General features: G+C 33.8%; 1 protein-coding gene across 13 annotated transcripts in view; it reads right to left on the reverse strand.

The window, feature by feature from the left end:
- Positions 1 to 14,872, reverse strand: part of KIAA0825 (KIAA0825 ortholog) — a 388,655-nt gene that overhangs the window by 252,006 nt on the left and 121,777 nt on the right. For all 13 annotated transcript variants that reach the window (XM_054688516.1, XM_054688522.1, XM_054688514.1 and 10 more), the window contains 2 exons: positions 10,678 to 10,868; positions 8,172 to 8,354 (listed from right to left, as the gene is read on the reverse strand). In XM_054688516.1, the coding sequence (XP_054544491.1) occupies positions 8,172 to 8,354; positions 10,678 to 10,868 (374 nt within the window). The remainder of the gene's footprint in view (positions 1 to 8,171; positions 8,355 to 10,677; positions 10,869 to 14,872) is intronic.

Consider the following 14,872-nt stretch of genomic DNA (forward strand, 5'->3'; position numbering starts at 1 on the left):
GTGGAAAGCTGTGTGGAGATTTCTGGACCTACTAAACATAGAGCTTCCATATGACCCAGCAATTCCACTCCTAGGTATTTACCCAAAGGACACAGAAACATCAATTCCAAAGAACACCTGCACCCCTATGTTTATAGCAGCACTGTTTACAATAGCTAAGCTTTGGAAACAACCCAAATGCCCAAAAATAGATGACTGGATCAAGAAGATGTGGTACATATATACCATGGAATATTACTCAGCATTCAAAAAAGATAAACACATGCAATTTGCTGCAACATGGATGGCGCTGGAAGGGATCATGCTCAGCGAAATAAGCCAAAAAGAAAAAGAAAAATACCGGATGGTCTCACTCATAGCAGGAATCTAGAAAACTTAAATAATGGACCAGGAAAATAAATAACTATAAGAAAGTGAAAATCAAAATCAACAAAAAACTATGAACCAGAGACACTTTTAGGGGGGCGGGGGCGGGAGGGGAGGGATTGGGGTCAGAATGGGGGGCTGCAATTGTATGGGGAATATAACAATAAAATTTATAAAAAAAAAAAAAATAAAAATAAATAAATAAATAAATAAATAAAATAAAATAAAAAAAAAAAAAAAAAAAGAACTGAGTTGAATAGACTTTCTCTGGTTGAGAAAAGAGACATGTTGATTACCAATCAAAGGTTGTAGAAGTGAATAGCGATCAAGATAATTGTTAAGAATGGAGATGAGATATTAAAGTGCAATCATGATGGTCTGGTTTTCTCAGAGAAATATAGATGCAAAGGCATTTGCTAACAAATAGAGGGTTTGAGGGTTTGATCAGAGTGGAGGAGGATGAAAGAAGTTTCCCAGAGATTGGACAGAGTGGAGTTATCAGAAGTTTCAAATGGCCAGCACAATGATTTTTCCCAAAAGTGTTCCAGAGTCTGGATAGAGAGGGGGAAAAAAAAAATGAAGGTGCAGGGGAGAAAGATGCAATAGCAAGGGAGTTAGAAAGAGAAGGGTGCTGATATAATGTGACAGCGATGCAGCAAAGAGGTTGCAAAGAAGGACAGTCTCAAAGAAATGACTACCCAAGTTGGAAGCAGAAGATGAGAGAAGAGATGGGGTCTTGAAATGAGAGCAAGATGGACGGTAGGCAGTGGTATCATAGCCCTACTTAATTCTCCACTTGCCTCTTTTGGCCTTTTGGCATAAATCCCCATTTGTCCAGTTATCTGGAGGCTACTTATTTTTCTAAGAATGAAAGCCCTCTCTGGAGTCAAATATTCTCTCTGTCTTTTTAAGCTTTCATGTTCAACCCATAAATTGGTCTACCTCAAATCCTTCTCTAATAGTCTTCTCTGACCGTCTTGACTAAAATATGTACTTTCTCGTCACCTCATCTGGTCTATGTTCTTATTTTGCTTTGCTTCTTAGCACTTACGTTTACTTCAATCCTTCTACATTTTCATTTACTTTTTGTTGTATGCTCCATACCCCAAAGTTAAGGCCACAGAGATCACATAGAGGCAGTGCACAAGCATGTGAAAGAGCTCTAGGAGCCAGACAGCCTGTGTTTGTATCTCGAGTGTGGTTTTCATGAGATGTGTGGTGTTTGGCAAAGTATTTAGCTTCAGTTTTCTCACATGTAAAATGGGGATGATGATGATCACTTCAAAGTGATTGGTTTGCAACACCTATAAAGTGATTGAGACAACACCTATAAAGAGTTTAGCAAACTACCTGGTACATAAGGACCTGAAATATGTAAGGTATCAGCATGATAACAGAGGCAAACACTTCTTGAAAAAATCTCTGCAGGAAGTTGAGCACAGCGCTGTAAAGCTGTCCATAGCCTCTGCAGCGCAGGTTCGATCCTGGCTGGCTGGGGAGATACCCACATGGCGCAGGAGACCTCTCCTGTCCCGCCCGCTGCTCCCCTCAGCAGTGTATTTCAGTCAGTCTGCCTGTTCTGGTCCCCTCTCTGTCTCTGGTGAATCATCTCACCCTCCTGCATATCTGGCCTATACCCTGGTTCTTGTATGCATGAATAAATAAATCTTAAAAAAAAAAAAGTCTTCAGCCATCTCAAAACTGACAAGGAATCTTTAACAATCTAAATGGTTGCCTAGTTACTGTTTTAGCCTCAAGATTTTGTGGGGGAGGAGATGTAGGGTCTAATAACAATGGAGAGCTTTTTGAAGTGCTACGTAGTTCTCAGACTATGTACTACTGGCAACACAATGCTTCCCCGAAGAATTCTGCCAGTACCTCAACACTACTCCACTGGCGGTTTCTCAGCTGTACTGGTAATAGTAAGGTTATTTGGCTATAAGAAATGTTATGGCAGATGTTTATGGTCTCAGAGGGGGTGGGATCTGTATGAGCATTTAATTCCACAGCAAGATCCCAAATTAGTTTCATTATTCTGGAGAGTATAACAGGGCGAAAATTGGCCCACAAGCCTCAATAGGGGAATGAAATGATGAGCTAGCTATTAGATAAGCTCTAATGATGTTTACAGCTAAAAGAAAGGATGCTCTAAATAATTCATAGTGGAGAGTAAAATGCATTGTGCTAGCCACAGAGTTATGTTTCCACAGACATAAAAAGAATTTTGACATAGCCAATTTAAATACTCATTTAAAAATAAGTAATTCTTAATAAGTTGAAGCTGGATACATCTCTTCACATTCCCAAGTTAGCAGACTATGAAGGTGGCTTTGCTTAAGAGGAAAAATGAAGTTGGGGAAATTTCTCACCTTTGCCTTTATTCCAACATCAACTAACTCATATCCCTTCTCTGTAACATCACACTGTCTCTGGGCTGATCACATCATCCTAGTTGGACATTTTACCTCAAATTCAGTCTCATTTGGTTCTCTGATCCACAGTTATGTTGCCCTCCTTTTTTCATTAACAAAACTGAATGACTGCCGGGGCTCTTATCACCAACTGCTAGAAGGAAATGAATCCAAATGTGCATAAGAAAATGAGAACTGGTAAGTTTAAAGAGTCAAAAAGAGTCAGCTAGGTTTTAGTCTTCCTTTGTACCGCCCTGTTTTGGCCTGCCCACCTGGGTGAACTGTGTCTCTATATATGATGTTCATGGAATAAATCTTTACAATGGAATGGAGGCAGCCTGAGGATGTAAGTTCCACAGGACAAAGGGTTCAGGTCAGATGTCTTGGGTCATCTATATTCTCCATAATGCCTGAGCTATTGGAAGAAAAGACTGTTTCGGAAGCAATAATGAATTTGAAATTGAACTGTTGAGTCAACACTAGAACACTCGAGATAATCAAGAGGATGTAAGCCTTTCTGTTGGTGCTAAAATCACAGACCACTAATCATATAAATGTGTAGAGATAACCAAATTCAATCCACTTCACCATTTTAAACATAATTCTAAATCATTGCTTTGCATTCAATAAACCATTGTTAAATAAACCATCAATAAACCATTTGATCTCTGACTCAATGATATTTAGATAAGTAGGCACCTAAATGCCATTGAGTGAGAGAAATCAAAGACACTTAGAGTGATATTAGTTCCCCCAAATTTCTCCTGCCCTCTGGCCTGTGTTTCCCATGATGTAAATAACTCTTTGAAGTTAGAAAATGATGAAATTAGAAAATGATTGACACGATGCTTGGCCCACAGTAGGTATATAGTAAACACATGGTGGGGCAGGTTGGAGAGAATTTCTGCCTAGTGAAAAGGAGGATGAATTTGGGGTCATCGGGGAAGCGCAATCTTGGTTGGCACACAGCCACGGGGCAGATGGAGAACAGGAGATATGGTGGAGAGATAGAACAAGGCTCAGCCCAAGCATAAAGAGCAGGATCTAAGCTAGCCACAGATCAGGGCACAGAAATTCTGTAAAGTTAATGAGTAGATTTTCTTTTTTTTTTTTTTTTTTTTTTTTTTATTTTTTTTTTTATTTTTTATAGAGGCATGCTTTATTTATTTTGTTTGCTGGTTTGTTTGTTTGTTTTGTTTATACATGCACTGGGTACAGTCAGAAGCGCGGGAGGGCGAGAGAATTCACCAGAGCCAGAGCGGGGAGCAGAGCAGGCAGAAGGACCGAAGTACACTGCTGAGGGGAGCAGCGGGCGGCAGGAGAGGTCTGCGCGCCATGTGGGACCCTCCTCTGGTGGCCGGGGAGCAGCCGGGGATCGAACCGGCGCCGCAGAGGCCGCGCGCAGCTTCGCAACCCAGCGCTCAACTGCTGCGCCACCGGGGAGGCCCAATGAGTAGATTTTCTATCTATGGTTTACCTTACTAGGAATACATGTAAAGGTATTTGATTTTAATTTTTTTGTTTAAGTAGAGATTTCCCCTTTAAATTTATGTTTAGAGGGAAGAGAACAAATACAGCTATTTCGCATTAAAAAAAATGGCTAAGACAAGAAACTTCACTTTCCAGATCACTGTGTTCTTCCAGATATTTTGTTGCCTTACATTTTAAATATTTTTATTTCCATTCACTCTGTACTTAATTTTTAACAAATTTATTGACGTATATATTCACATATAATTCACATATCACAAATTTACCTATTTTATGTGTGCCATTAAATGGTTTCTACTATGTTCACAGACTTCTATAACTTTCACTACTATCTAGTTTAAGAACATTTTTATAAGCCTCAAAAGAAACACTTACCCATGAGCAGGTAATACACATTCTTCCCTCCTTTTCAGTCCTACACCCACTAACCTACTTTCTCTATGGATTTTCTATTCTTGGCATTGCTAATAAATGGAATTAAATGTGTTCTCTTATGTGTGACTTTTTTTTTCACTTAGCATAATGTTTTGCAGATCATCCCTATTGTTGCATCTATCAGTATTCCTTTTTATTGCTGAATAAGATTTCACTATTGGTATATGCCACATTTTGTTTCCATTCATCCATTCATCAGTTTATGGACATTTGAGTTCTTTCCACCTTGTGCTATTATGAAAAATGTTGCTATGGATACTTGTGTACAAGTCTTTTGCAGGCATATATTTTCATTTCTTAGGGTATATATATATATATATATATATACCTAAGAGTAAAATTGTGGAATCGTTTGATTATATATTCAACATTTTACATACAAGCATATTCCATACTTAACATTTTGAGGATCTAGCTGTTTTCCAAAGTGTGCCAAACATTCTTGAGGTATGAAAAATAAAGCATCAATCCAAAGGTTCTTGTTTGTTAGGGACAGTGAAATAGTTACAAAAAATAAAAAAACAACTAAAACAGTCTATGACAGTAACCTCAAAGGACTAAACATTAATTTGAAAGTTAAATACAGATATTGCATTGAAATTTCTTGGAATTTTGTGATTCAAAAACCTTATGAGTGACATCAAGTGAACCCCAAATATAAGTCACTGTTCCTTGGCTTGGTGATCAACGTTTGGCGTATTTCTGATGACCCATTTTTGGTTACAGGCACTTGTACTGAAATTCATTTTTCCATGTTATTAACATTGGTGACCATCACCTTTCAAAAAGTTTTCAGTTTTAGGGATTTTTTTGCTGCATCAGAACATTTTTATCATATATTGCTAAATTATTTCAGGGCAGATATTTCATCTCGCTCACTGCTATATCTCCTGTGATTAATCTTAAGAATAGAGAGGTAACTATATTTGTTGAATTGAAACAAATTGCAGTTCCTCAAAAGTCTAAAAGTTAATCTTTAATTTGCTATGTACAAACTAAAACCAACATTCTATGTAAACAAAATGCAACGTATGAAACCATTGTCTGGCATGTGAGAAGATGTGTATTGAGTGTGTTTCTGAATTATGCAGTTTAACTGCATTTACAAAAGAATTATAAGCAATAAGCATATTGGAAAATACATGATAAATATTTTATGTCAGCAGTCTCTTTCCCTGGAGGACAAACTTAAAGTACTGTTTTTATAACAGTCTAACAAAAATTACAAAGGAGAGTTTAGAAAGAACACACTTTTGCAAACAGGTTTCATTCTTCCTGAAAAGATTTTAAAATCATGTATTCCTGCAGTGGGATTTAGTGGTCCTATGCTAAGCTCAGAAGGGAAAAGAGTTTATCTGTCAGAACTACTTGGAATAAAGGCAGTCATCTTGTAAAAAGGCATGTCACATAGAGTGACAAATGTCAGGTATAGTTTATAAAAAATTCAGTACTATCAACATCTGATTGTTACTTTTCAAAAATTCCTCAAAGCATAGAGTTTAATTTTTATAAGTGGGATAGAGATACAATTTTTCCTAAAATACTAATAATTTGACAACTGACTGCGAAAAGAAGCTAACAATCACATCTGAGAATAAAAAAGAAAATAAGCCAATATACACTTTTTCCTAATTGGTGAGAAACACACTGACAGGTAGATTTCCTTCATCAATACAAGGCAATTTAACCCCAAATAAAGCAAAATAAAAAATATCAAAGATTAGATTTATATCCTAGAAAGTCAAAAAAATAAAATCAATATGAAAGAATAAAATTCTTGAAAATTTTTATGAATTGGGAATCTTTCATATCTGTTAATAAGAAATTTTGCAGTTTATGATAAACTAGATTTTTGTTCATGCTTCAAAGCACTAGAGCTATCTATGTTTTATATTAAGTAAAACCAGAAGCAGCGTTTGGTGTAAAATTTTCTGTAATCCTTGTTGAAATTAGCAATTTAAATGTGTTGAATGAGTTTACAGTGCACAAATCACAAAGGTTTGAGTTCTTATATAGTTGTTTCAAAAATGTATCAAAAGGTCATAGGTTAATAATAATGAATGTATGTTACATTATTATTATTAAAATATGCGATCTTTGATAATAATTTATTTGTTTTACAAATGCATTGGGAGGTTAAAATTTTTCTATTCATCTTTGACAGACCATGAAATCCAATATTGCTCACCATGACCAATCCATGAAATTTGTCAACTTTGTTCCTGATTTTCACAGGGCCTTCTTCTTAGATGAAATGACCCATTGAACTAAGAGCATAGCAGTTTTTTTTCATCTATGGTAAATCAGTTTAGTTTACTTGGATTTATTATGGGCTTTAGACATTGAGCTTTTTATGATTATGAATCATTATGCATATAATCCCAAACTTATGGCAAATTATCTCACTATTTCTTCTCCTTCTAAAGAATTCTTCGTTTCTAAAATTAGTTCTCAAGTAGTGTTGCCAGAAGAAACAATCTGTAAACAATGCATGTGTTTTTGAAAGGCAAAGAGTGGGTGAAAATTATAGGGAAATTAAAATCAAAGTTGTTATTACACTTGGAATTTCTAACACAAAAGTCTCAAAATTTACTAAAAATCAAGATTTATATATTGCCCTTACCAGAATTTTAAAGAAAGGAATACTTTACCAAATAAATCATAAAAAGTAGAAATAGGTATAATTTTCACTACCAAAGAAACAAAGAATATGCAATTATCCAGTCTTTTAAGATAAAGTCATTATTTTGGAGTGGGTTTAAACAAAATTGTATTAGTGTTTTATTTTAAGATCTACTACAAGACTTATATAACATTACAAATTTGAATCAAATAAACCAGAAAACTTGTTCTGAATGTTTAATTTTCTTAAGTGTTATTTAGCTAAGTAAGCTATTTCAACATTTTCAAAATTTAATTGCTTATTCTTATTTACTTGTCATACTGCTTCAAACACTAAAATTTAATACTAACATTGCAAATCTATGACAGATTAGCTGACAATGTAAAACCACCAGGTCTCTTCTAGATTTGGGCATATTTAGAAAAAAAAATAATTAATATTTGATTCAAGCAAATCACTATATAAAATTAAAAGCTAAAATAATATTTTGACACAAGTTAGGTAAGATTTTCTTTTTCATAGATTATCAAACTATAATGGAAACAATCAACCTATTAACATAATTTGAGCATTTAAACAACTTAAACAGTGAAATTCAAAATCACCTAGTTTTGGGGAATAACTGAGTAAGATTGACCAGTAGAAATATGGTATTAGGACAAAATTCTTTGAGAATGAAGAAACCCCTGTTGGTTAGTATTAGTTTTCTAAAATGAAACAATTCACAATATCGGAAATGCACTTCAAAAAAATTTATGCTTGCTATTTCATACAATTCAATAGGAAGTAAGAAAATAAATCACATTTCATATATCATAATAGGTAAAAAAAAATTTGATACTTACTGATATAATTCAGTTAATGGTGAAGTCAAAATGACTAATGTTGTAAACAGATTATTACAATGGGTGTGAATTTTAAAAATTTTATCATCTATATACTCATGAGGATTTAAAAGTTTCTGTACGGATGTACATATTGACCATAACATGTTCTCAGTGCATATTAAAATTGTTGTGACATCAAGTCTATTGGAAAGAAAAAGAAAATCATGTTAAACAAAATTGGTTTTCTGCTTGGTATGTACACTAGCAGCCGTATCTCTTATACTGGGCATTTATGATATTAGAAATATTTGGCTGGCTAACAGAGCTTCAGAGATCAAAGACATATAGAAAGCATCAAAGAGAGCTTTTGAGTCTCCAGGTGTAGATGACCTACTATGCAATTATCTTTAGGAATGATAAGATCTATAATAGTGAAATTTTTAAGAGTGTATTTTAAAAAAATGTTTATTTTTGCATTATTAGGATGTTTTGCATTGTTAGAGTACAGTTCAGGAAGCTCAAGAGACTTTCCTTGAATGTACATTCAGCAAAGAGAAGTCAGATTGAAAAAAAAATCTGCTATTATCTACATATATATGATAGGTCAATATTTGATAGTTGAACAATTCTTATCCAAGAACAATCTGAGAAAAGAAAGATATTGGGTCAGGTAACACGTTACCCCAGCAAGTGGGAGGGGAAAAAAAGGACACCAGAAGCACAAATGGAGATGCCTAGAGTTTCAGAAAATTTCTAATAGTAAATAAATGTGTGGCAACATTGCTGCATTATTTGTCTTAATCTTAAATTCACTTCTTTGAATCTTTCTTGCAATAATAGGGATCCTAAATCTGTTTAATGATTATTTTGACATGATGAAATTTTTAGACCTCAGTTAATTTCCTCTTTACTTTTTTCCCTTTAAATTCAGTGTTGAGAAAATAGAAGATCTCTATTTTGAAGTGATAAGCAGACAAATTTAAGAATGTTTTAAAATGATATTTTAGACTCAAATTTATTATATACATGATAAATTTATTCATATATTAGTAATATGATATATATAGATCTCTATATAGATTTGTTATATGACAGTAAGAGGCTACTAAAATACTAAAACATCAATAATAGTCTTTAGGAAAAATTTAATTGTACCTTGCATCCACTTACTCTAATTGCTAATTAAACAATTACAAATTCAAGATACACATCTACACACACGTCTAATTTCTTTTCCACAATAATGGTTGTTTAGGATTAACAAATCCAAAAAATATTCATTTTTTTATTGATAAAAACTAGAAAAAATACTTGCTTGCATGGTATTCTTCTGTAACCACACAGAAAATAAAAACCAGAAGTCTCCATAGTAAAGTTAATTAGTTAATAATACTATCTATTTCATGAACTAATAGCAAATCCAATTTCATAAAGACTTGCCACCTCATTGTGAAAAGTGATTTATACTACATTAGAAAAAGAATGAAGGTATCTTTGCTCTCAAAAGGAATTTTCCATCTATTTTTCATTTTTGGAAAAAAAAAAAAGCTTGGTCAGTAATTCAAAACAGCCTGTGCAAAATACCATATTTATGAAACACTATAGCAGGACCTAAATGCCCTTCAAATACAGCACGTTTTACAAAAACATGATCAGGAAATGATTCCCACTACTGAGGGAAAAAAAAATGAAAGACTCAGCTGTCTAGTTTCTTCCTGAAATATATATGAAAAAATAAATTTTATACCTAAAAGACAGTTTTTAATCATGTTAGTCAGAATATTCATAAAACAAACCCTTCTCTTCCTATGCACCATTTTTGTTATGTAAACACATTTTGTAATATTTGTTGCCTTGATAACTCTAATAGCATTGGACTATAACTCAGTCTTTTATATTCAGTGATCGTTGCTCCTCATCTTGATTTCACATTTTGTTGAACTGGCTTTTAGTATACATCACGAAGGAGGGGAAATAAAAAGTGAAAAGAATTAACACGACATGAAGAATAAAAATATTTACACAAAAGAGTTCTGTAGTAAAGATTAACTATACTATTAGAATCTTTAAAAAAATGAAACTAAAATTTCCCAGTTTTTTAGAATCTCAATGTCAAATTGACTACTCAATCACAGCACTGCTGCCTTTTTCTCCATTTGAGAACCTTAATTTTCTCTCTATATCTTATTCATTAACTTATAGTTATAGTATACACATATGTGTACATTTATATCACATATATACATATATATATAATTTAGATTGAAATACATCTTGAATCACTTTTGAGAAACAAATGGGCTCTATATACAATTTTAAAAAGAAATGAGAGTGAAGTTATAGTGATTCAACTTCCACATTTCCATTTAACTGTGTCGGGAGATTGGATATGATTTTTTTGCAGGTGTTAGAAACATGTTAAGTATAAAAGACTTATGTCGTAAGATTCAGAATTACATTCTCCTTTATACCAACTAATGAAAAGTTTTTTTTGAAAAGCACTGGTTTTCACAATTTCAATTACCTTATCTGTGGTGTTCTCTTATAACTTGGATGGGCACGAGCATATCTGGAGGCCAGGAGACCCAAAGATTTCTCCAGCACTTCTGCTACAATATCTTGGGCTAATTTAGGGGGCAGAATAGTCCAGAGATCATGATGAAGAGCCCACAAAAAATAATGCCACATCTGGAGCGAGAAGGAACATCTTTCCCCCTGGCAAAACCACCACACAGTTAAACAATAGAATCACATCTTCCAAAATGTCAGTTTACTTCCTGTGAACCTAATTAGTTCAGGCTGAAAGGAAAGAGCTGAAGAGTTTGACACATAGATGACCAAGAAAGATTTTTGACAAGATGTAAAACATCCTTATTGACATAGGAACATATGTTTCATTTCAATTATGAGACTAGATATTCTTGTGCAAATCCATACCAGAAGAATTTAACCTAGAAAATCCTGGATTTACCTACTCCTGGCCTGGAATTTAAAATTTAAACAATTGGCTTTCTAGTTGTTAAACAAGTCATGCTAGTTACTGAGCTGATTCTTTTAAAATTAAAATTTAATGATTTAAATTAAGTATGTATATATTTTTAAAACTATTATTAGCATTATTGAGATTATTTTATAAATCTTTCAGATTTCATGTTATAATGAAATGACAAGTGAAAAGTACATACAAGCTTATCAACATGCATGGCATCCAGGGGGATGGGTAACCATTGAAAGTTATTACATTATTTCATTGAGAATGCTTTAATAACAAGAGAAACAGATACTACAATAGTCTTATTTTACAACATTTTGTAAAGCTTAGGCAGATGTTACCACTTCTTAGTATTTTTAGTTTTTCATACTTCCATAGGGGCCAGATTCTCATTCCTTTCTCATTCTCTTTTTCATGCCACATTTTCCCCAAGACCACAGAGGGAGTACCAACAGCTACCAAGGCCAAGGGGAACAGGCAGAAATGAGAGGAAGACTCAAGTGATTTAGAAGCATTAATTAGTTAACAAGCTTTCAGGGAGGGATGTTCACTTTGACTTCATTTTCTTCAAACCAGATCAAAAGTTTATTTTAAACAGAGTAAAATGTATTCTTCAAGCATAATCTTGATTATATTACTATATCAAAACTTAAACTAGTAAAACTTCCCATGTCATCTCTAAGTAACCCTCTTTGACTTAAAAGTGATTGCTCATACTTGTATTTTTCTAGCAAGCATCATCTGAAAATATCAGTTATTCTTTTATACCAAAAGCTGATCATTTCTTATGCAGAAACTCCCAACAATATTTTCCTTACATATTATTCTTTTGGTAATTTGTTTGATTACTAAATCTTTTGTAGTCACTATAATAATAAATTCTAATTATTATCTATTGACTTTCAAATGGAATTTATAAATGAGTAGAATTGTTACTCTCATGTGTGGAATGTGGTCATCAAAATACCAAAGTCACATTCAAGCCGGAGGGGACTTCAACCACTGGCTTCTGACTCACCAACTAGATGTTTGTCAAAACTGATTTTTAAAAATTACAAAATAATGCAAAAGTAGCAAAATTATACTTCCTTATCTTTATGTTTTCTGTGATTAAAAATGATTTTTAAAAATTCCTAAATAAAAAAGGAATTTTAAAGTTTTATTTTCTCTACTTTCTGTTGTATATGTTAATTAAAGCAAAACTGACCCAGCTCATATAAAGACTAGTTGGAATGATTTACACTAACTTTCTGCATGACAACGCATAGGTGCTTAGAATAAGAGATCAATAGAATTTCTCAGATTTTTATTTTTTTTTAAAAGATTGATTGATTGATTTATTGATAGAAGAACTGGGGTATAGGCCAAAGATACTGGGGGTTTGTGGGGGGGGTGAGAGGATACACCAGACACAGAGTCAGGAGCAGAACATGTGGATCTACTGAAATACACTGCTGAAGGAAGCAGTGGGCGAAACTGGAGAGGTCTGCTATGCCATGTGGGTTAGGTCCCTGGCCGGGGATCTAACTGAGGACACAGCTGTGATAGCATGATAATGCTGAGACCTAAGCCCTACACCACCAGGGAGCCCCCTCTCATATTTTTAAAATGTAAAGAAAAACAACTTGTTACCTTTTAGGAATTAAATGAGAAAATAGCAATCACTTTAGGTATACAAATTTCTTCTCCTAAAAGTGAAAAATACTTATTTTTAAGACTTGCTAACCTGTTAACTTTCTAGTTTACTTAAAAACATTCCAAACTTGTCATTGTTCTTATAATTCTCTTTAAACTGTGTATAATCAGTTTGCAAGCGTTTTTTATTAAACTAAATGTGATTCATTGAATTTTTCTGATCTGTTTCCCTATTTGTTGTCATTTCAAAAGTATTCTGCTAGTAAACATCTGTTATTTTTGTAGACCCACTATAATGTAAACAAATGTGAGCTTTTATTTATTGTTTGATTGTATATCAGGAAATAAGCAGCCTGGCTTTATAACATAAGCCACTCAATATTATATTTGAGCAGACAATTCTTTATTCTTTGACTATTGGAAAACATAAGTTGCTATAATTGATTAGATTCCAGCTATACCCAACACTTTAAGTGTACAATCTGAGCACCCATTGTGCCTTTTGAGCAGCACCCCATCAGGAGAGATAGCAAACTCTTTGATTCCCTCAACCTGAGAGCTTAGAAATATATCTGGGGGCTCATTTGATATCACAAAACATGAGCAAATGTTGCTCCATATCTTGTAATATTTTTCACTATTTCTTTACTAAACTTGTACATGGCGATAAGCTTCCCGATAGCTCTATTCTGCCTTAGCCTCCAATTGGGCATATTTCCTCTCCTTCCCCCCCAAACAGCCTTTTCAAAAACATGCTAGTCCTATTTGGAATAATAGGGAGAAGAGGAGAAAGGGGTGTGGTAAACGAGATAAAACCAGATCAGGTACTCCACTTGTCAAAACAGTTTAAAATATGTGCTATTTTTAGAAATTTCTTATTTTTGGTAGCTATAAAAGCAGTATCACTTTATTTTTCTGAGCATAAATAACAACTACTAACTCTGCAATTAAATCGTAACTACTGACCATGTAAGTATATGGAAGCTACAGTACCATCTAATCACAGGGTAACTATCTCGTTATTTCTGTCTTTGAAGTTAAAGCCTTGTCATAAGATCTAAGAACTGTGTGTTACATGGTAATTTGTTGTTTTTTTTTTTAAATACTCGGTAACTTCAATAACAGGTTCTCAATGCATCCACTTATTATTTATACTGTATAACTCTCCTACCTCCCAATTTGCATAGGAGAAAACATAATACCCCTATGTTGGACATATAGTGAGATGATACCGGTTTTTCAATGAAAACATCATATAAAATTGCTCATTAGTATACTGACACATTGAAATAGTTTGAAACATGAGATGGATTCATTTTCAACTTCTCTGTTTACCTTAAGGCAAATAGCAAGCTGTGCTGTTGCCAGGAGAGGGGAGGCCAATACTTTCACTCTTATCTCAGGCTACCAGCTGCACTCTACCACTTTCTCTCCAGTCTGCTTGCTGCAGTTTGAAGTATGTCAGGTTTGGAAAACCCTATATGGATGCTCTTGCAAAAAGAAAAACTATCTGGGAAGAGCCTCTAAAGGAGAGATGAAATGGCCTTAGAAAAAGTGGAAAGTCCTTTAAAAGAGCTTCGTATTATCTTCTCCTCTTTGTTGTGGCAACATTTATTATGATGATAACTCAGGCTTAAATGAAGCCATAGGAACCATCAGTGTCAGGCAGGTGAGAAGAATGACTCCATTGAATAAAACTTCACTGCTATTCTTAAAATTCCATGGTAATTAGGAAAATCAAGAAAAACAAAAATCATACACTTCAATCTGGAGGGAAGGGCAAATTGGAAAAGCTGATGAATCTAGACTTGACTAAGGATTCTTGAAAAACTCTGATTATCTTTGATTAAGATGTTATTAATGTTTCAACCTACCCTGGAATCAACTTCAAGGAATTTCAAATATTGTGGTTTACGTATAATCAATGGGATTTAGAGCAAGGGAAATTAATGAAGGCTGCTGATGAATAATTTTCATTGATCTGGATTTGGGTGCACTTGGAATCATTACGTTTTATTTAATTCAATAGAAATTTGGGATTTCAGAATATGGGCTAAATGAAAATAGGTAAGCTATAAATGATCAGATGGGT

The sequence above is a fragment of the Talpa occidentalis genome, unplaced genomic scaffold (assembly GCF_014898055.3).
Source record: "Talpa occidentalis isolate TD23 unplaced genomic scaffold, MPIMG_talOcc4v2.1 talOcc4.6, whole genome shotgun sequence".
In the NCBI taxonomy this organism is placed as follows: Eukaryota; Metazoa; Chordata; class Mammalia; order Eulipotyphla; family Talpidae; genus Talpa; species Talpa occidentalis.